The sequence below is a fragment of the Parasteatoda tepidariorum genome, chromosome 7 (genome assembly GCF_043381705.1).
Source record: "Parasteatoda tepidariorum isolate YZ-2023 chromosome 7, CAS_Ptep_4.0, whole genome shotgun sequence".
NCBI lineage: Eukaryota > Metazoa > Arthropoda > Arachnida > Araneae > Theridiidae > Parasteatoda > Parasteatoda tepidariorum.
In genome coordinates, this window is record NC_092210.1 from 31,304,528 (window position 1) to 31,327,579 (window position 23,052).

Below are 23,052 nucleotides of genomic sequence, written 5' to 3' on the forward strand. Positions count from 1 at the left end.
AAAAATAATATTTAAAACGCTATTGAAAACGCTACGCATCATATAAAGGTGTGCACCGTGACAGAATCGCAGCGACACGGCGACAGAATTTTTCTTTTGAAAAGTAAACAAAAAATTTAGTTTTCTCTTCTACAGAAATTTGCACGTACTATTTGAATCATGCATTCACATAATTACTTTTTGACACGCTAAATTTACGCGATAGTATCGTGAATCGATGTTATGTTTCGATTGTATTTTCGGAAGTAATTGATATTGATTTTCACGGGGATTTCAAATATCTCGATATAGTTAAAACAATATGGAAAATTCGAATCTTGCATTTAAGTATTTACTTTTTAAGGCAATAATTCTATTGAATTTTTAGCAGTTATTGATATTGATTTCTCCATGATTTTTAAATCTGATATTTTTTATACGATATTATTTATTACAACAACCTAATCTCAAAACGAAACTCGCATTATAGGAGTCCGATTTGTGTGATTTCGTCTTCGATCATTTTTTCGGCAATTACTACTACGGATTTTATGATTTTTAAATTTTTTTTTATTGTGATGGTTATTTACAAAACGAAAAGAAGGAAATAATTTGTGCATTCCCCCCAACAAAATACTAGAATATTACCCATAATATTAGAATAAAAAATTATTACATGTTCAATTAAAAAAATTATATAGTTATTTTAAAAATACAGCACTTTTGTTACTTTAAATTAGTAACATATATTGTTATTATTATTAAAGTTTATTATTATTATTATTGTTATTATTAAAAGTATCATGCAGAAAGATATTAGAGCTAGAGAGTTTTGTCGCAGACAGCTCGAAAAAATTCTGTCACAGCGGTGGTGTGAAACGCAAATAGTCATAACGTGAAATGCTTAAGATAAAATAAATTTACTGTTATATCTCTTTATTTAAGTGTACCTGTATCAGAAAGTAAAATCGCACATAAAAGTATCAATTTTAAGTGTAAATACAGTGATTTTGAGAAGATTGCGTCAGCAAGAAGTCGATTTCGAACACGACATGTTTTGATTAACGTAATAAAACGAATCATCTATATTTACTTTAGAATTTTTTCGCATTTCCAGTGATTTTATTTCTTGAAAGTTCGCAATAACTTCGTTTTAAATGGTAATTTCGGTATATAGTAAAATATTAAAAAAAATGTCAATATTGTAGCAATTTTTTTAACGTCCTAGCATTTTTAAACCAAAATGCGAATTCTTAATAAGGATTTATTCTTCATTTTCATAGTTCTCATATTTGTATTTAGCTTAAAGAACATTCTCGAAAGTTTTTTCATTGTTTCACCTAGTTTGCTTCAACCGCTTTTTCTGGAACCATTCGTGCTTGAAGAAGAACGAGGAAAAAGAAAACTTGTACTACTACAAATGGTAAAAAACTTTAGCTTTTTAATTGTGTATTTGTGGTTAATACGTTACATATTCTAAACCTAAGCATTGTGTTGCTACAAATGGTAAAAAATTGTAGTTTTTCAGTCGTTTATTTGTGGTTAATACGTTATACATTCTCAAAGAAACCTAAGCCTTATTAAATTTAAGTTTAACGTATGTTAGTTTATTGATATAACATTTCTCTTTTTGAAAGCATCAAATTCCCGAATATTATATAATAATTATAAAAAGCTGTTTAGAAGAAAAATATAAGGTAAAAATAAGACAAAACTATAGTGATTGCATAATACAAACACGCACAGAGAAGAAAAATCTTTTAAAATTACAGACTGTATGTTAATTAACTGTTTGTTAATGACATTTCTGATTATAAAAAAAAATCTTTTTGATTGATAAAACCAAAATATACAGTATTTAAATCATTCATTAGGCAATTTTTTCGTTCATATTGTAACCGTTTATCGGATGTTCTGGCTCTCAAAGTTAAAGTTTTTATTACCAAACATTTTTTAAAAAATACAGAGCTGAAAAGTAAATTTTTCCGCATAAATGGTATTTATGCCATGCTCAAAGGTATCATGATAAAGTTGCTAAATTATTACACATTTAAAAAAAATTTCACATGCTTTTAAACCATGTTTTAATGCTCATTTGGGCAAAGTCATAACCAAAATGCTTCAGTAAACATTACCAAGCTTTTTTGTGGTCCCAGAGAGAAACACGATAAATTTTAATATTATTACAGCACGTTTAGTAAAAATTACAAAATTCAAAAGTAAATTTAACCGAAAAAATGGTTTTTATGCCATGCTTAAAGTATCATGATAATATTATTAAATTTTACCACATTTGCTTTAATTTAACATATTATAAAACCGTATTTTATTGTTAATTTTACCAAAGCACTTCGAAAAAAATAATGAGCTTTTTGTGTTCCCATAAAGCCAGAAACACGGCAAATGTTACCATATTCTGGTAGGTTTGACCATTTTTTTTCTCTGGGTGAAATAAGATCTAGAAAATCTTTCCACATAATTCAAATCGTTAAATTATGGATTTGTTTAAACGTAAAATATTTAATGATTTTTTAATTGCATATTAAAAAGGATTTATTATAAGGATTCATTACAAGTTATAGTATTTTTTTGTAATGTTAAATAATTATTTTAATTGCATGTGTTTAATCTACAGAAAATGGTCCCATGCCTTGTAAAACTTAATTGCCCTTTGCTTTTAGTGAAAAAATGTTTTAAAAAAATTTATGTAATAATTTTTTTCCTTTTTAATCTATTTAACGTATTTTTTTTAAAAACATTATTGTTCATCATTCAATTTATCATTTATTGTTCATCATCGCTTTTGACAAATAAACATTTTTAAAAAACAATAGTGAAATAATAATCATCATATAAGACACAAACATCAGTTAAAAAAAGATCCATACTTAACTCTACCTTTGATCATTAAAATACACTGTAAAATAAAACCAGATCAAAATTCGGTAAAAAGTACTGACTCTAAGGGTGTCAGTATTTTTTTTATCGTAAAATTCATTTTCTCGTAAAATTTTACATCACGAAAAAATCTGAATTACTGTACTTTTTACAGTAATATTTACTGAATAACTGTTATAAGTACCACTGTAAAAGTTGCGGTTTAAAATTTTACGTTAAAAATAGATTTTACAAAAACAATCTGGATTTTACCGATGCTGCACTCAGGGTGCCAGCAATTTATACCGTTATTTAATCGGAATGTTTGCAGCGTGCAGATTCAGGCAAATTGCAGTATAATTAATTACCATAATTACCTGCTGCTAATTACCATAATTACCTATTTATTAGAATTACCTTAAAAAATTTTCCTTAAAAATTAGACTATATATTAAAATATAGAAAAACTAAAATGCGGTCTGCACTTACGTGATTATAATATGATGAAGGTAATTAAAATTGCTTGATCGTGTTTGCTTAATTGAGAAATTCAAAAATTGTTGAATGATAGAAATTTTTTAACTTTTATTGCATGACTTTGTTTTAGATATTTAGGCATGGTCATCGTGCTCCATATCAAACATTTCCATCGAACCCATACAATATCTTTGTTTGGGAGGAAGGATATGAATCTTTAACAAAGGTAACGCATTTATTTTCCTTAAAAAACTTTTATTTTTCTCCTTCCTTCCTTATTTTCCTCCTAGATTTCTTACATTTACTGAATTAAGTTTCACAAAGCAGTTTTCTATTTAAAGTGTTTCAATAGAATATTTGAGTAAGACATATTAGAAAGCTTTTGCGCGTACAAATGATTTATGATGTACCGTTGGTACCCCACAACCGGAACTGAAATCATTTTAAAGATAGAGAAATTAAATATTTATAACGAGTTAATACTATAGAAACATTTCACTGTAACTTTAACACTGCTTTGAGGGTAGACACGTTATCCTCATTCACTATTTTAAGAAATCTTTTTTAGCAATACAAAATGAAAAATAAGAAAATGTGCAAGGGATTGTTTAATGCTTTGTCAACAAATCTCTGAGAGAAAATACTTTATCAAGTTTTTCTTCATTGACAATTACATGAGAAAAAGAAAGAAATCGGCCATATTTTTCAATATTTCTTTCATTCTTGTCTTGATTTACTTTTTTTCCCCACATTTGTAATAAAAACATCTACTGCTGTTAACATAATCGCATTTTCCGATTTATAATTTATTAACAATTTTACTTCGGGTATTACAATTTAAAAAAAAAAAAAATAATAAATATGAGCGAATTTTCATCTTATTAAGCCTCAAAATCTTGCATTAATTAAGGATGATAACCTCACTAGAACGGCAATTTTGTGGTTCTAATTATTAAGATTAACTGAAGCATAAAATTTTGAAGTCAGCTCAATAGGTATTAATGGTATATTGCTAGTGCCCAGAGGAAAAACGAAAATTAGGAAGTACCGTCACAACTACCAGAATATGGTAAAGTCTACCGAGTTTCAGTTTGTATTGGAACATCAGAAAGCTCGGTAATTTTTGTCAAAGAGCTTTGGTAATGATTTTGGTAAAATTAGTATTAAAATATGGTTTGGTGAAGCATGGTTATGGATAAATTTGGTAAATGAAGTAAAAATTTATAATTTTAGCATGATGCTTTAGAGCATGGCATAAAAATTCATTGGGTTAAATTTTATTTTCTGTTTTGTATCTTTTACTAAATGTCAAGTAATAAGAACTTTGATTTTAAAAACCTGTTTAACTGTTATCATATGAATGTCAAAATTACCAAATGACTGGTTTAAATGTCGTATACTATGGTTTTATTATCAAAATTAGTTTGTTTAATTCTTTTTTTTACTAGAAATATCATTGCGATGCATTACAGTAATTTTACAGAATTTTTCGTCGTTTAATGGACTTGAAATTGTATCTTGGGTCTCTGTGTCTAGCTTGACAATTTTACTTGTTATTATGACATCTTAGTTCCATGACAGCTTAAAACATGGCAAAAAAATAATTTATTCGGTTAATTTTATTTTTCAGTTTTGTATTTTTTTATAAAAAGTGTGGTAATCAGATAGAAAATTTTGAAAACCATAATTTCCAGTAAACCGTAACTATATGATCGGGAAAATTACCAAATGAATGGGTCGAATCAACCTGAATTATGTTGTTTTCTTTATTTAACAGAAATATCATTACTATGAAGGATGGAATTTTAACTAGAAATTTTTTTCCGCCATGTAATTATTTGATTTTGTGATAAAACAATTAACAACATCTAACCATTTTGGCGGATTTATTTTATTTAAATTGAACATAATTTTACATTATTTCCAGTTATTTGAAATTTTTATAAGTTGCAAGTAACTTTTTATTGTTTTTAGCTAGGGCGGCTACAAAATTATGTAATGGGTCGTCACTTACAAGAGATGTACTACGATTTCATAACAACAAATCCTAAGGAAGTAAGGATATTTTATTTATATTGGAAAAATATTCTAAACCTTTCATTATATCAATAGCAAATATTTTCGAATTTTTTTTCATAAAAAAAAACAATTGCCGAAACATTTTGAAGTATTTTCTTAAGTGTAACGCATACATTTAAAGTGCATGGTGTTCTGTTATTACCGCACTAAACAACTTTTTATCCAGTAAACATATGGAAAGATAAAAAAAAAAGGATACTGCGATTTTTTTTCCCCTTTTGGAAAGCTCGATTTGTACAAAACAGGGTTTCAATTTAAAACATGAGTGTCATATTTTCTGTAAATGCCCATATTTTTCTAAAAACACTTAAAGAGTAAATTTAAAATAGTTTTAATTTGACCAAAATATGCAATTTCCAGTTCACATACGGAATTATCAACTTCGAATACATGGCGAATTTCAGAGAATTCTGAACAGTTTTCAAGAAGTGTCATCCCTATAAAACTGGCTACACGTTAAAATATGGGCGTCATATTTTCTGAAATTGCCCATATTTCTACAAAAATAATAAAAAAACTTTTAAAATCTTTTTAATTTGGGAAATAAAAAACAAGATACTTCCAGCTTATATTGAGGAAACAATAGAGTTGACAATTTGTGAATTTTTTCACTTTTTTTGAAATACGCGATTCTTTTACAACAAATTTCATGATAAAATAAGCGCGCCATATTTTTTGAAATTACCCATATTTGTCAGAAAATACTTAAAAAATTGTTTTAAAATAAATTTAATTTGACCGATGCAGGACGGACAACTTGCGAAATTTTAAAAATTTTTTGAAAAGCGCGATTCTTTTGAACTTGATTTCATGATAAAATATTCACGTCGTATTCTCTGAAAATACCTATGTTTTTCTATAACTATTTTATATTTTCAAATATGTTTCTTTTGATAAAGACGAAATATTACCAGGGAAAATATTGAGGAAACAATAGAACGGACACTTTGAGAATTTTTTTTGAAAAGCGCGATTTTTTAAAATTAATTTCCTGATAAAATATGCGCGCTGTATTCTCCGCAAATGGCCATATTTAGCTAAAAATACTTAAATAAAATTGTTAAAATTGATTTATTTTGACAGAAATACGATATTTTTGGTGAAGGTGCAAAGTTATCGAGATGGCGGTCATTTTGCGGAATTTTAAATTTTTTGAAAAGAACAATTCTCTTTAAACTAGTTTTATGTTAATATAAATAAATGTGTCATATTCTCGAAAAATTTCCTTAAATGACTAAAATTACTTAGAAAAATGTTGTTCAAATTCATTTATTTCGTCAAAAACATGATATTTGCTGCGGAGATAACGAAGAAACTATAGAACCGACACCGTAAGAATTTTTTTTTATATTTATGAAACGCTCGATTCCTTTAATACTAATTCCATGATGAAATATGTGTGCCATATTCTCTGTAAAAGCCTATATTTGTCAAAAAATACTTAAAGAATAATTTTAAAACAGTTTTAATTTGTCCAAAACAGGCAATTTCCAGCTCGCATATGGAATTATCAAAAGAACGGACACTTCGTGAATTTTTTCCAATTTTTTGAAAAGCGTGATTCCTATAAAACTGATTTCAAATTAAAATATGCGTTTCATACTTTCTGAAAATGTCCATATTGGTTCAAAAACAGTTCTAAAATACTTTAAATTTGTCCAAAACAAGATATTTCCGCCGTATATTAAAGAATCATTAGAACGGACAAATTGCGAATTTTTTAAAATTTTTTTGAAAAGCGCGATACTACTTGTAAAACTAACTTCATGATAAAATACGAGAGTCATATTTTTTGAAAATGACCATATTTGTCTGAAAATACTTTAAAAAATGCTTTAAAATAAATTTAACTCGACCGATACACGCAATTTAAAGTGAACATATGGAAATATAAAAAATAACGCGACACTTTGCAATTTTTTTTTTTTTTTGTTTTTTTTTTTGCATTTTTTGAGCAGCGTGATTCAAACTGGTCCAAAACTGGTTTCAAGTTAAATAATGCATGTTATATTTTCTGAAGAGGCCAATATTTGTCGAAAAATAATTAACAAACAGTTCTAAAATCATTTTAATTTGATTAAAACACCATGTTTCTAACGTTCATATTTAAGAAACAATAAAACGGAAAATTTGCGAACTTTTTTCAATTTTTTTTTAAATGGCACTTTTTTAAATCTAATTTCATGTTAAAATATCTGCATCACATTTTTTGAAAATATCCATAATTGTCTAAAGATAGTTAGAGAACAAAATATAAAAATAGTCTTATTTTGTCCGAAACAATAAATTTTCAGTGCACATAAGGAATTGACGAAAATTTTGAGAATTTACACTTTTTAAACTTTTAAAAACTATTAAGCAACTCTTTTAAAACTTTTATGATAAAATATGAGTCTATTATTTTCTGAAAATATCAATATTTGTATAAAAATATTTAAAGAATGGTTTTAATTTTTCAAAAGCATGATATTTCGAGCGTTCATATTGAAGAAACAATAAAATGGACTGTTTGGGAAATTTTCAAAAATTTTTGAAAACCACGATTATTTTAAATTTGATTTCATGATAAAATATGCGCGTCGTATTCTCTGAAAAAGCCCATGCTTTTCTATAATTATTTTATATTTTCAAACATGTTTCTTTTGTTCCAAACACAATATTTCCAGCAAAAATATTAAAGAAACGAATATTTAGTGAGTTTTTTAAATTTTTTGAAAAGCGTTGTTTTTTAAATTTTATTTCCTGATAAAATATGTTCGTCGTATTTTCTGTAAATGGCCATATTTGGCAAAAAAATACTTAAATATTGTTAAAATTTATTTATTTTGCCCAAAACGATATTTTTCGCTAAAATATTGATTTGAGATATCTAATATGTATACCTTTTATACAAGAATTCTAAAACTATGTATTAAAGACGGTAATCTCAGAATATCCTGCATGATATTGTTCTTTACTGATGACTGTAGAACTATATAATATTAACGGATGCTTTAACTAACTCTGCTGAAATTCACTATTTTTTTTTTTTTAAAGAACATATTTTTTTGAACATGATTTTATGATCACTAATTTCAATAGAGTGCATAATAAAAAAATATTTTTTTTAAATGTATTCACTAAATGTCAGCAACTATAACTTATCCAAAATAAACAACTTCTTATTTTAATACATAAACAAATTGTTATAGACTTTTTACATCAATAAATTTATTTATTTATTTATTTATTTATCTATTTATTTATTTTGAATTATTACCGATAGAGTATTATTACCGATTTTTAATTATTACCGATAGAGAATTCAAAAGTTTTAATAAATAAATTTAATAATTCCCCAAAAATAAAACTTTAAAAAAAATTAAATAAAATAAGAATTTGAATTTATTTTACCGTAACTCTTCAATATATTCATCTCAAGTTTTACATTTAGTCTTCTTATATCCTTATTTTCTTTTAATTTGTGAACATATATTTCATTATTTGCTCTTAATTTTGTCCTTATACTCATACATTATCATTTGACCTTTCAGAATCTTTTCGAACGTTTTTACATTACTTAACAGAAGCTAATAAATACATAAAAAAAAAACTAATATATGCATTAAATAAACTAATAAATAGGTAATTGCATGCCGAAATCCTTTGGCTCATAAATTAATTTTAGAAATAAAACCAATTCAAGAACCAATGCGTTCAACTACATTCTTTTAATTAGATGGTATATTTTTCCACACAGCTACTATAATTAACCTCTTTATTTTCAGGATCTAACTGATCTTTTACCGTTAAGCCTTTCTATCTGTTTCTTTATTATTTTAGTAATCGTTAACTCCAACTACTTAATTTGTATATTTTAGGTTTGCTTCTTAAAAGCAATGAAAGCTGAAAGTGTGAAATTACAATGATAATGTGAAAAATAATGCTGGATGCTAAACATTTTAGAGCACTGAATTTATATTGCTTTATGTACTATCAGCTATACAACAGCGCTGTAAAAAAACTACTCAATTTACGGTATAAAGTACCGTTCGTATAAAGTACGGTAAAGTGCTTTGGGTGCATCAGTAAAATTAATTTTACCTTTAATATCATGCCGAAATTTTAACAATAATCTATCTTATTATATAAAACGCTAATACGTACGTATGTATGTATCAGTAAAACCGATGATATTTCTTTTCTCGCGCTGGCAACAGTTTTCATTTTTAATTGATTGGATTCGGCGCGCAAGAGCACGTAGTGAGCAACCAGATAACAATAACCNTAGTTCTGAGAACAATATCTTCAGTTTTCAAAAATTAACTTTAAACTTAGAAAAAGTATTTCAAAAAACTATAAATACCTAATAGAGAAGCTACTTCGTTGCATTAAAAAGGTAATGTAAAAAAAATTACCATTGGATTCAGTTAAAATATGCAGCAACAACAAAATGAGTAAAAATCTTTTTAAGGCATATATTTTTGTGTAATATGCTACAAAATACTTATTATTTTGTTTCGTGAATGTTAGTTAGTTACCCAAAGAATTGGTCATAAATTTGAGGCTTTTATGAAATGATTTCTGAAATGGCAATTCTGCTTAAATTTCTTCTAAATTCATTCATTTATTTTAATTCTTCTAAATTCATTATTTCTGTCATTCATTACTCATTATTTCTCTGCCATTATTGCATCTGTCATTCATTATTCATTATTACTGTCAATAACAGAATTTAAACAAGTAAAAAATGTCAAGAAAATTATATCAGGTTCAATTATTAAAATGTGTTTTGAAATTGCTTTTCACTACATTAATAAGACTGTTTATTTCTTTAAACGTAGTGATGTGTAAACCTGATTGTCAAAATGGCGGAATCTGCGTCGGCCCAGGAAAATGTGCATGCCTACGAGGATATTCTGGTCTTTCCTGCGAACAAGGTAACTATATAATACAGCAGGGTGGTTTTTAAAAGTAGAATATCGGCTTTTTTCCAAATCAATTAAAATTAATTTAAGCACAGAATGTTTTTTAAATCTCACTTTTCGAACAGTAACTAATCGCATGCACAAACAAATTTCAAACCTTTTCAGCTATATTTTCCAAAATCAACAGCTTGACCAATTTTGCAACTATAAGAGTTTTTTTGCAATGAACATTAAAAATTTAATTTTTTGTGTGAGCTGTTTAAAAAAATCTTAATATGAAAATAAATATATCTATCTATATTATATAAAACGCTAATACGTATGTATGTATCAATAAAACCGATGATATTTCTTTTCTCGCGCTGACAGCAGTTTTTCTTTTTAATTGATTGGATTCGGCGCGCAAGAGCACGTAGTGAGCATCATATGGCTAATCCATGTTATATAAAACGCTAATACGTTTTAATTGATAGGCTTCGGCGCGCAAGAGCACGTAGTGAGCAGTAATATGTGAACTGTTTGCAATACAGCAGTTACTTTTCTCAACAACTGAAATTTAGAATAGTGTGATTAAGAAAAATATGTGAACGGTTTGCAATTTCAAATTAATATTGAAATGCACAGGTTTAGAGTTTTCTACAGTGAAAAGTTTTCGGAACTTCAGTGTTAAAATAAGTATACAAAAGCTAGACGTTAAGAACGTATCCAATGAGCGGACAAAGCGAGCATCGGATTGCAAAGCAATCCGAAATGAACTGCGAAAGCAGTTCCGGGGGTTGGTGAGCGCCAGCGAGCAGGGGACGAAGCCTCCTAGTATTTATTTAATTTCAGCAATTGAGTGATTTTATGGTAACTATTACTGTAAAAATTACGATATGGCAGACTTTTTTATTGTTTCGTCGCATGCGCCAGTAAAAATGGTTTTTATGGCAAGAAGTACCTTTAGTGCTGGTACTTTTTACTGTAATTTGATCTTTACTGTGCATCTAAATTATAAAGCTAATCTATTATATTGATACTTATAAATTTATGCCAGCTATTGAAATGTGTATATCTTTTACCGTAGATTCAAGTTTTTACATCGGAGGCAGCTCGTTCTTTCTATGGGTCATACGCGTTTGTTACGGGCTTATATGCACCTAAAAAGGAATACCAATTCACAGAAGAAATCTTATGGCAGCCCATCACTTCGATAACTTCAGAATCTGTTGTATGTATTATTTAGCAACAATTTATGCTATTCTTAGAGATCTGAAGATTCTTTTACAAAAAAAACACCAAGTATTTGTTTGATTTTCGAACTCATTTTATTATTTGATCTACTCTTTTTATTATATTTATGAATTTTATATTAATATAAAAATTAACTAGATTTTAAAACATTGTTAAATTATGTAAAATGACTCTATTTTAAATTATTTATAGGAAAATGTGTTTAAGAAACCCAAAAAATATTTGTATGTTTTACTTTTCGTTAACCTGTCAAGTTAATCACCTTTGCAAGTTGAATGTAATCTTATCACCTTTCTATCTCATATAATGGTAGCTGAAATTGGTTAAATATGTTTGTCTGTTTTTGAATGCAATTTTAAGTAATTCATAAGTTGATTGAAAAAGATACTTTCCTTGTCCTAGTATTGAAAGGTAACCTAGACTGCCTTAAAAGTTGACCATATGAGTAGCCGGGCAGGGATTTTGTATAAAGTATGTTTGCAAGTGTAATTAATTAAATTTCAAAATGTTCAAATCAGTATAATGTTAAGTTTCTGAATTGCATGCGTATTCTTGTGTATTGATAATTTTCGAAATTATTGATGCGCATAACTAGCAGAATATGCATATTTATTTTTTAAAACTACCCAGTTGTTTAATATTAACTTTATGTAACAAATTAAAATTAATTCTACAGAAATCTGATCGTAATTCAAATTTTAATTTAAATTTGTATTCATTTCGTGATTAACCACATTTCTTAAGATATAAGAGGTATTTGCTAACAAAAATTTCATAGTCATGTTAAAAAAATACCAGTTTATTTATTTACATTCTTATTGGCAACGAATAGTAAACATATGAAAGACATGATTTATGTAAAAATAGCATGATATAAAAAATGATAAAAAAAATCACCTTACTAAGTTGACAACTAAAGTTATGCAATGCAAGTGTAGTATTACGCAGATTTCCCACTATGCGCGTAGTTATAGTAGCGATGCCATTAAGTGAATCAATTAGTATAAATTACCGCATTTTCCAATTTTAAAAAAATGTTTCGGGCACATTTTTCCTCTGACTTTGTAGAACCATTTGTCTTAGTAAAAGAACGGTAAACAACTATTGGTGTAAGAAAATTATGGCAGATAAAAAGGCAATGCATATGCAAGTGGTTCAAAATGGAATTTTCCAACATAATTAGGTTGCTTTAAATAATTAAAATTAAAGAAAAAAGTTAAGGATTCTTTTTTCAAGAGAAAACTCTCCGAATCTTAAGCATATCAAAGGTATCTGAAAAAGGAGACACTCAAAAATGGATAACAAAGCGAAAAGTAGCATCATTTATTCAAATTTAATGTAACGGATTTAATAAAGAGAATTTAACCGTTATAAAACCTTAGTACAATGCCAAAATGAATGAAATTGATTCTAAAATGGAAAAAAGGCATAAAATTGATTAAGCAGAAAATTTATAAATGATACCTTTTTATTTTTTTAAATTGTATGTTTTTTTAAACTATATGCTTGATTCAATCAGGCATACAGTTTAAAGACAAAATCTAATGACAATGATCTCACTTTCGAGATGCAATGATATTAATAATAAAACATTGAAATGTAAATATTTCAATTAAGATCAGTCTAGGCTAATATTAAGCAATCAAATTAATAAAATTAATTGAAAACACGTTGAACTGTTTTCAATATTTTAAACAAATAATATGTGGTCAAAGTGATAAATTTTTATAGCTTAAAAAAAGCTTCCTCTAACCTTTTTAAATGTTACATATTATAAAAATAAACAATACACTAATCTTGGGATATTTTAAGTCAAAGCAACTACAAACTGCATAGTAAACAAAGTTTCGATTACCGATCGGAATATTTAAATTTAATTTTCGATTATTTAAAATTATTAAACATAATTTTGGCACTTTTACTATCCTAACTTTTGTAGATGTGTTATTTTGAATACATTATCTCCGTCTATCGAAAGTAAAACCCTTTTTTAAATCACTGCAATTTGTAAGAGAGAAGTTCTATCAAGAGAATGTGTTTTTTATTCAGCTATACAACTTCCAACTTAAAAAAAGTTATACGCTTTTTAAAGATTTGACAGTTATGGAAGCACTTAATAATCTTTTTCAAAAACATTTCCCATAGTTAGATTAATAAAATATCCCGCATTAATGTTATATGAAAAAATTAAATATGTCCTTTAAAAAAGCTTCATCAATAAATTAATGGTGTTATACTTCAATTCAAAATAAAAAGTTCACTAATAGAAATTAATTATTTCAAATCTATAATTTTTGACCTTCGGTATAAAGTTTTATAGTGTTTAAATAGAAACTTCGGTATAGTGTTTAAATAGAAACTTTATTTTTCTATTATGATTTTTGAATGCATTTTTATAGACAATTTTGGGAAGAGGTGATTGTCTTAGAGCTGAATTGGAAGAGTATGCTTTTGCCAAAACAAAATTGTTTAACGAAACTAACGAAAGATTCAGAGTGAGTTTATATTTGTCTATTTCCGAATAGTATTGATAAATATAAACTAAACTATAATTTTTTAATAAAAACTTTTCACAGCTTTTTTTCAGATACTTGTCTTTTCACGTTGGTGCAAAAGTAGACACGTGTTTAGTTGCTGCACGAGTAGCTAAAACACTAAACTCACAGGTAACAAAAAACTTTACTTCTCACTCTGAGAAAAAAAAAAGTATGGTCGAAACTAACAGAATATGTTCAAATTTGCAGTGTTTCTGGCCAAAATTCTTGGTTAATTTTTACCGAAGAGTTTTGGTAATTATTTTGGTAAAATTAACAATAATATATATTTTTTAATATGGGATAATTTTCTGCAAATGTTATTATAAAATTAAAAATTAGCTAAAATTTTAGTGAAATTGGGTTATTTTTTCATGTCACAAAAGTCATTTATTCACTTAAATTTATTTTTCAGTTTTTTATTTTTTGACTAAATTTGTAGTATTAAGAACAATAATTTTGTAAACTAGAATTTCCAGTTAACAGTTACCATTTTGTTGCTCTAAAGCCATTGGTTTTTTTAACCAGAAATGTCATTACCATACAATACGGAAATTTTACCAGAATTATTTTTCTCCTTCCTATGCGAGTAAAAAGGAATATTGTACCATTGCGCCCTCCGATGGAGGAATTTTACATTCAGTACATGTATTTGATACCAATTTAGGTCATATCTGCTGTTTTTGAGACCATATCAGGTTTTCGAGGCATGCTCTAGAGAACTCTCTTTTTCTAATTAATTTGAATTTATAGGATTTTATGTTTCAAACTCGATTGAATTCAAAGTAAATTATCTCTTTTCATTTGAAAACATCACTATGGTATAACATAAGCACCAAAATGACATTCTTTTTCAAATGAAACACATACTTTCGTTTTTTTAGAAATGAAAATTTTAAAAAAAGTGTGTGCTCTTTTTATACCTTGAACTAGTCTCTTTATTTTACCTTGAACCTGATTCTGTATTGTACCTTGGACTAGTCTCTGTGCTTCATTTACTTTGTACTAGTTTTGTATTGTACTTTGTACCAGTCCAAGGCATGCGAACAAGTCCAGTTAACAAAATAGCTACTCACAATGTGTAAAAATTTTTATATTCCTAGTAAAGCTTTAATTTTTTTTAAATAACGCATTAAATAATCTTTGGTATAACGATTATGATTGATCTAATTTATTTTACCTAATGCAGGTTGCAAGAAAAATAAATTTTAATTCTGTGAATATCTGAATTCAGTCAGCTAATAATTGTAATTAAGAAATAATTTTATATGATTGATATTCAAAGAGTAATATCCAAGAATCTCAATATATAGTGGTACAAAAATTCGTGAGGTATATTACTTTTTGAAGTGTTATTTTTGGCATACTACTTTATGGAAGCGGACCTTAAATAGATCACCCTAGTAAATCTGCATATTAGCTAGTTAAGCTAAAGAGTAACTTTATTTACTTAAATTTAAAATTAGGGCCTGTTGTAATGAAAATTTACAGATTAAAGATCTTAAGAAGATTGAGATTAAGATTTACAAATTAAGATTAAAGAATTTATAGATTGCAGATTAAAGATTTTTTCAATTGTACTAGTTGCAGAAAATTTCATAAGGGGAAATTTGACTTAATTTTATACACCGAAGAGCCATTTGATTATTACCACCCTGCTATTAACATGAAGGACCACCTTTAGCCCTCAAAACTGATAGCACCCACAGTGGCATTGATTCCACAAGGTGCTGATAGGTAGTCTGAGGTATCAGGTACCAAGCGCTCACCTACTGGTCCTGCAATTCCTTCACATTGAAAGGGGGTAGCGTGGCAGCACGAATTTGGTTTTTCAAGTAGGACCACAAATGCTCTATTGGATTAAAGTCAGGTGAATTTGGGGGACAAGACAGACTTGAAAGTCACTGGAATGTTCCTCGACGATTCGACCTGACAAGGTGCATTATCCTGTTGGTAAACACCATCCCCCGCAGGAAAAAATGTCGCCATGAATGGGTGAACCTGGTCTGCAACTATGTTCATGTCAGGGCTAAAGAGAATAGAAGGGCTAGTTCACTCCGCTCTTAGAGCTGAAGCTACGATTTCCCTCCTCATGACGTCACTGTGTCCACAGATCTCGGAGATCGCAAGCAAAGATATTATGATAACTTTGCATCTTTCTCTTTGTAAAAATAAGTTAGACTTTTTCTGGTTATTAGCTTTCAAACTTTACGTAATTAACACATTATTTCCGTTCATAAACATAGTTCAAAAAACCTTTCTTGGCCATTATATTAAAAAAAAAATACAATTTTGAACTTATAAAAATGTTTTACTAGTTGGCGAAAATGACACTATAAATACTTTATTTTAAAAAGTTCAGTTTTAACTTTAATTATTAAGAAAAATGAAAGCATATATCGACACTTTTTTATCTACATATTCTTTTATAACAATAAGTTGAGTTAAATTTAGAATCCCTGATTTTAAAATATGCCGTTAATAGCAATTTGTTCATACTTAATCATTAGGAAACATCAACCTTAAACGCTAATTACTGAAACAAAATAATAATTTATGTTCATAATGACATTGGAAATTTTACAATTGTTTATAGATATTTAAATTTAAGAGAATATAATTTTTTAAAAAAATCATAAATATTTAGAATAACTACATTAAAAAATATGTAAATAAATGTAATTAAGAGAATTCCAACTATATGCTATATATTTTATTTATACTTTTTATTTACATTTTAATTTTCTTTGACTTTATCCATTTTTTAATTTTTTTCACCTGCCTTTCTTTTTGAAGTAACGAGGTGGTTTCTATTTAAATAATGAATTTTTATAAAAGTTCTTGACGGCAGAATAAACGTATTGCTTTTTTATATTAACTGTGTCATTTCGGAATCCATTCTTAACATAGTTGTTCATTTACTTTAGGGAACACGCGGAAAATAATATTGTTTCCTCTTGTTTTTATATCAAAATTTTTTCAAGTTGCAATCGCGCAAACTGGCATTTCGATAATAGTTTAAAAATCTTGTAAATTCACTGCAAAAACTGAGGAAAGTCATTATAGAAAATAACAAATGTCTTAGAATATCTCGCAAAAAGAAATGCTCCAATATTAGTTAGAGCAAGTAAGGCCGAACGCTCCGTTCTTGAAGTAAAAGTGCGAGCTTTGCGCCAAAGTGACGTCACTAGAGAAAATCGGAGGATCGTCGCGGCGAGAGCTACTTCAAAGGAGTGAACCAGCCCTTCTATTCTCTTTAGCCCTGTGTTCATGTGGCTTACAGACGTCAGGGATTGTTCTATGAGGATTATGGGTCCTAATGTGCCCCATGAAAACATTGTTCCTTTGCGAGAAACCATGAAAACCTGCGCGAGCCCACTGTTATATATGGAGGGTGGTCATAATGTAATGGCTCTTCGGTGTATATTCAACTGGTCCACCTTGAGTAAAAAACTTCAGGGTAAAAGTTGGGCTTCGGTACTCATTGTTCCTTCTCAGCGCCACGCGTTGCTTACGAAATGTCATAGCGCGATCTAGGCGGTAACTGAAAGGTAATTTAATGACAGTTTTAATGACAATTTTTTAGTGACAGTAATGATATTTAAGCTTTTGTTCTTTAGATATTTGCCCACCGCGCGTTTTTGTCAAAGTTATATAATGTGTTAGGATTGATGAGAGAAAAGTTGTTGGTGATAGAAAAAAGGTGCCTTCAGTTCGATCATGAAAATGGCTATTAAATGCATTCAATGCAGCTTTGTTTTATATTTTATTACCGTAGTTGAAAACCCGATCCAATTCTGAGTTTACGGCTATCAAGGCTAAATTCCGTAACCTTGACCCGTAGCTGTGTTTGACTACAACCCAAAAGGCAAGGGAACTCATTTATCAAGCATTAGGACAAACTGGTTTTTATGGAAGACTTTTTGATGGAACATTTGCATTACATAGCGAGTAAAACCACGAAAACTTCTCTCCGTAAGCTTGATGACAAGGGGATTCTAACACATGATCCATCTACCACTAAGGATATTTTACGTCAGCAATGTGGTCGGTGCGAGCCCGGAGCAAAATTCGCATCAACAAGCTACTTCTGAGATTCGAACCTAGGTAACCATATTGAGAGGCAAATGTTCGATGTCCTGAGCCTCCACCGCTCTTTCTAGGGAAATTTTAGTATTTTTTATGCCTAAGCATAATGGCAATTTAACATTTGTGCATAGTAAATTTATGGCAATTTTGTGCAATCCTTCTTTTTGTTATTTAAATGTTTTGCCACAATTTTTTTTTCGGATTGGCGAGATGACTCAACGCTTTCTGTCTCTGTGCGGTAGTTGTTCATGCAAAATCATAAAATGTCAGTGATATTCATGAAGTTCCTTATTTGACAGTGTGTGAAAAATCCTCAAACTTTTGCAACTGTTCTTTGATTAACTTTTGATTAATTTATAGGAATTTTGCACATTTGTGATGTAAACCATCAGCAACTTGATTTTTTAAAGTTAAGAAAAGCATGTAATATTTTGATAAATTATAAAAAATTTTGAAAACGTAATAAACTTAATTTTTGTTTTACATTTGAGAAATAACTTCTATGTATAAACATTTTTAGGAAGCCTACAACTTAACGTCTCCAAAATGGGCCCTACTCTATTGGGAAGAACTACAACATCAGATCGTCCTCAACTATTACTTTCGATATGCAACAAAAACTTTAATCAGATTAAGAGTAGGTAATATAGAATATAAATTCTGCGATAACCATTTTTTTGCATTTTTCATTTCATATTATGCTACTTCAGATAGATTTCCAATAAATATTTAGAAAGTTATAATTTCGGATTTTTTTAATTCAAATTTCACTGACACATGAATGATTTCCATGTGGTTGTTTAGTGTTATAAATAACTAAAACTTAAAAGAAAAAAAAATTTGAATAAAGAAACCATTTAGTTGACAACTCCAAATTACTGTTTTGAAAATTTCACCTTTAAAAAAAAAGCATTTTTAACTAGACTTTAACAGTATTTTAGTTTAAGTGAGCCAGTGAAGCTCACTTAACTATTCCCAATCTAATGAATTTTATAACCCAGAGGTTAAAAAAATTGAAAAATTAGAAACTGTACATAAATAAGATAAGAGCTTCGAGAACAGTAAGGAAAAGATAATAAGCTTTAAAGGATTTAAAGACTTAGTCATAATTTTTTTTGTTGATCGTAAAATAGTCAAAATTGTATGACTTTCTGCTGGAATCATTGTACCACATCTTTTGATCAATTTTAATTTTTTAAATTAAATTTTTAAACGTAATACAGAAAATCGTAGTAGACTAAGTCACAAAGTTTCCCGTTCGTATATACTCTTCTTACATGTAAAAAGGATGATTTATTTCCAAAAATGAAAATAAAACGTACGTCTGAAAATTTGTGATTTGGAAATTTACAAATAGCAACTAGTTTACTCTATTTGAGTTAGAAAAACATTAATTAATTCAACCAAACAAAATATATGAAATTTTAAAAATTAGAAAATTTTATCTATATTACAAAAATTACGAAAAAAATTTATTTTGGAATACAACGTAATTATTATTAATCAAGTCAACCAACACAATTTATTTTTCTCAATGTATTCCCAGCTTTATTTAACGTTAAATTAAATCAGTAATTGAAGTTATATTGATTTATTTAAATAACTTTATTAGTTCAGATTTTAAGCATCGATGTAAAAGATTTCATTTAAATAGGAAATTGGGGAGTTGTCTGATCCAAATCACTTAAACTGAAAAAAAGTATCCATATTTTTTTTTCTTTCATTAATTCTAACTAAGAGGTTCCTTCTGATGAAATATCACCCATGCGCTAATTTAATTAACAAGCAATTTTACGACAGTTTTAATTGTCGTAAAAATAGCCCAAAAACTTTTACGTTAAATTACCGGAACATTATTACGACATATTTCCTACACAAAATTAGAAAATAGCCAATGATCGTACTTCGTATCTTACATAATCTATTCCAGTTTTAATATTTGTTTCCGATGTAAATAATGTGTAAATTCACTACATCGTAAAATGTGTTTCTGAGAAAAGATAATGAATGACTCCTTGTAATGTATTTAGGAGTGAAAATGACAAGTAGAGTACTTGGTAAAGTTTTATTTTTTTCACCGATAGTATTTATATATTTTGCTTCTGTTATACAGTATTAGAAAGAAGTATTTTTGCGGTTATAATCGTGTAAGCTGGAGACACGATAATAAATTTTTGTTATTTTTTTTTTCTAATTTTCTTAAATTTTTAATTTTTTTCTCTGTTTTTTAAATATTTAATATTTTTATTGTTTTTATTTGCCTTCTTCACTTTAATTTTTATTACTTTTTTTATTTTTTATTTGTTTTCCTCACCTTTATTATATATATATATATATANATTTATATATATATATACCTTTTTTGTAGGGAACTTGTTGAAACATATGATTAATAGCATGCAAAAAAGAATAAACAATGAAAATATCGATACTCGAGTTATTGCTTATTCTGGGGTAAGTAAATTATTTACATGAAAATTTTTTATTCAGAAACTATTTAGTGTAATCGTTTCATTTGACTAACTGAAGGATGTATAAGAATTAATCAATTAGGCATGTTTTTTAACTGTAAGCATGAAAAGAAAATTAATGTTTGTCTCCTGTATTAAAATATGATACGCAATCTAAAAACCCATAGACTAGCAGTATAGTTAAGAAAAAGCAAACATTTCGCAATATTTTTTAAAAATTTAACTGCACTAACTTATCTAATTTTACAAAAAAAACTATGTTTAATTAAATTTAATGAAAACTAATGAGTCCTAGAGCTATCATTAACCTATTTAGAATATACACTTCAAGCTGGTTTAGAAAATAAATAACATAAATCACGGAAATATTATATTACGGAGATTTTAGGTTCTTCATACGCTAAAATTAATTTTCATTCCTCTCTGTAACGTGAAGCTGTGAAATTAAAATACCGTAAACTTTTGGACTAGCTAGAGTTCTCAGATCTCTCTTGATGACAATACAAGTTTCAATTCTTGTCTGACCGTGTTACAAGTAGAATTTACATCCATCCTATCGACGAAAGAAGTTAAGTTAGCTATTACTAGAAAAGAAGTTAAGTCATCGACGAAAGAAGAAATACTTTAATCAAAAGTTTGTTGCTCTACGTTTTTCTTGTCCAACAGAAATAAAAGTATTTTATATTTCTTTTAGCTTTCTTGAAAAAGTAGTTTCTAAGAAAAATATTTTATTATTTTAAGCTCATTATGGAAATTTAAGTAGAGTAATTAATAATTAAAAAATACTAGCTGAAATAGTATCAAAATATAAATTTTTTTTTATCATTTGCATTTTTATAACTGGCGTTGAACTGCCGACCAAATTCTGAGTTGACGACTATTAATGTTCATCTTTTTAGCCCTGTAATTCTGAACCTAACCCAGAAGACAAGGAAACTCCTGGATAAAGTATTTGGACAAACTAGACTTTAGGGTAATCTTTTTGGTTGAGCTAACTTGCATTTACGTTACATGGAGAGGAAAACCACGAAAACCTCTCGTGGTTAGCCGACAGCTAAGGGACTCTAACGCATAATCCGTGAAACCCTGAATATTTTACTCCAGAATATTTTACTTGTGGTCGGTGTGAGTCGGGTGCAGAATATATATCAACAAACCATAGCTGAGATTCGTACCTCGGATGGGGGGAGGCAAGCGCTCTATCCCTTGAGCTACAGCGGCTCTATCATTCATATTTGATAGATTAGATATTATTCCTGTTTTAAATTGTACAAACTAAAGAACTAATTATTAAATTAATTAATCAATTAATTAATAAATTAATTACTAAAATAATTAATAAATAAATTAATAAATTAATTAACTGTTGCAGCATGGAAGTACGATTAACCAAGTACTATTTAGTCTGAATCAGTATAACAATTTGGAAACACCTATGGCTGCCACTTTTATTGCTGAACTATGGAAGGAAAGGAAAAACAAATATTCTGTTCGGTGGCTCTTGTTTAATTCTTCCAATCCAGAGAAGCATATCAATCCACCCATTGCTCTGTATTTTGAAGATTGCGGAGGAGAATTCTGTCCATTAGAAAACTTAATCAATAGAACAAAAGACTTTATACCAACTAACTGGGACGACGAATGCGATTTTAAAGTGCATATACCCTTAGAGAAACTAGACCCTGTTGCTGATTTACCCCCAGTAAGTAATAGTAAAATGAGTTTCATTCTTTTTTTTTTCATTTTTTCATTATTTTCTTTTTTTTAAGAGATTAAAATATACGTTTTAGAAAATGGATATTACACGTCAGACCTCATGCTATACAAATAGTTTGATATGGAAATGGTTAGGCTAATTTTTTTAAAGTTGTGATTCAAACCAAATATGGAAATCAATAGCTTACACCACGATGAGCTTTGAATTTACTGGTAGAGAAGGTAGGCTCAAAGGAGATAAAAAATTTTATGTACTATCTAGGCAAGTGGAGTAGAGTTTCCTGCATTATTTCTTTACGCTTCATCAAATGAAACCGAAACCAAGTAAATAGGAAAATTAGCTCATAAATTGTAAAAGGAATTACGAATAAGGAGTACTATTTTGTACCTACTTATATCTTTTTTACACATTTTTTTCTTGCTGCATTTGTTAACTTGACAATTGACTCAAAGTTTCGTATGCATTATTTTATGTTAAATGAAAAACAAAATCATGATTATAAGATCAATAGTTCAAAAGATATAAGGGATTTAGTATTTAGTGCTTAAAATATATGAAAAGTAAAATTTTTTATTAATGGTTATTTACGAGTCTGATATACCTACCTAGGCAACTAAATTGTGTTTCCTATGCCTTTCATTTCGTCAATCTATATATATATATGAGTTCAAAATGAAGATAAAACAAAG

General features: G+C 28.1%; 1 protein-coding gene across 3 annotated transcripts in view; it reads left to right on the forward strand.

The window, feature by feature from the left end:
- The first annotated feature begins 1,009 nt into the window (after positions 1-1,009).
- LOC107457084 (prostatic acid phosphatase-like) overlaps positions 1,010-23,052 on the forward strand; it is a 24,107-nt gene continuing 2,064 nt past the window's right edge. The window contains exons 1-9 of one of the 3 annotated variants that reach the window (XM_016075145.3): positions 1,010-1,402; positions 3,464-3,559; positions 5,308-5,388; positions 11,386-11,529; positions 13,952-14,047; positions 14,129-14,218; positions 18,696-18,816; positions 20,544-20,629; positions 22,019-22,348. In XM_016075145.3, the coding sequence (XP_015930631.1) occupies positions 1,223-1,402; positions 3,464-3,559; positions 5,308-5,388; positions 11,386-11,529; positions 13,952-14,047; positions 14,129-14,218; positions 18,696-18,816; positions 20,544-20,629; positions 22,019-22,348 (1,224 nt within the window). In that variant the 5' untranslated portion in view covers positions 1,010-1,222. The remainder of the gene's footprint in view (positions 1,403-3,463; positions 3,560-5,307; positions 5,389-11,385; positions 11,530-13,951; positions 14,048-14,128; positions 14,219-18,695; positions 18,817-20,543; positions 20,630-22,018; positions 22,349-23,052) is intronic. The other 2 variants (XM_071183246.1, XM_071183247.1) reach the window with 2 other exon arrangements.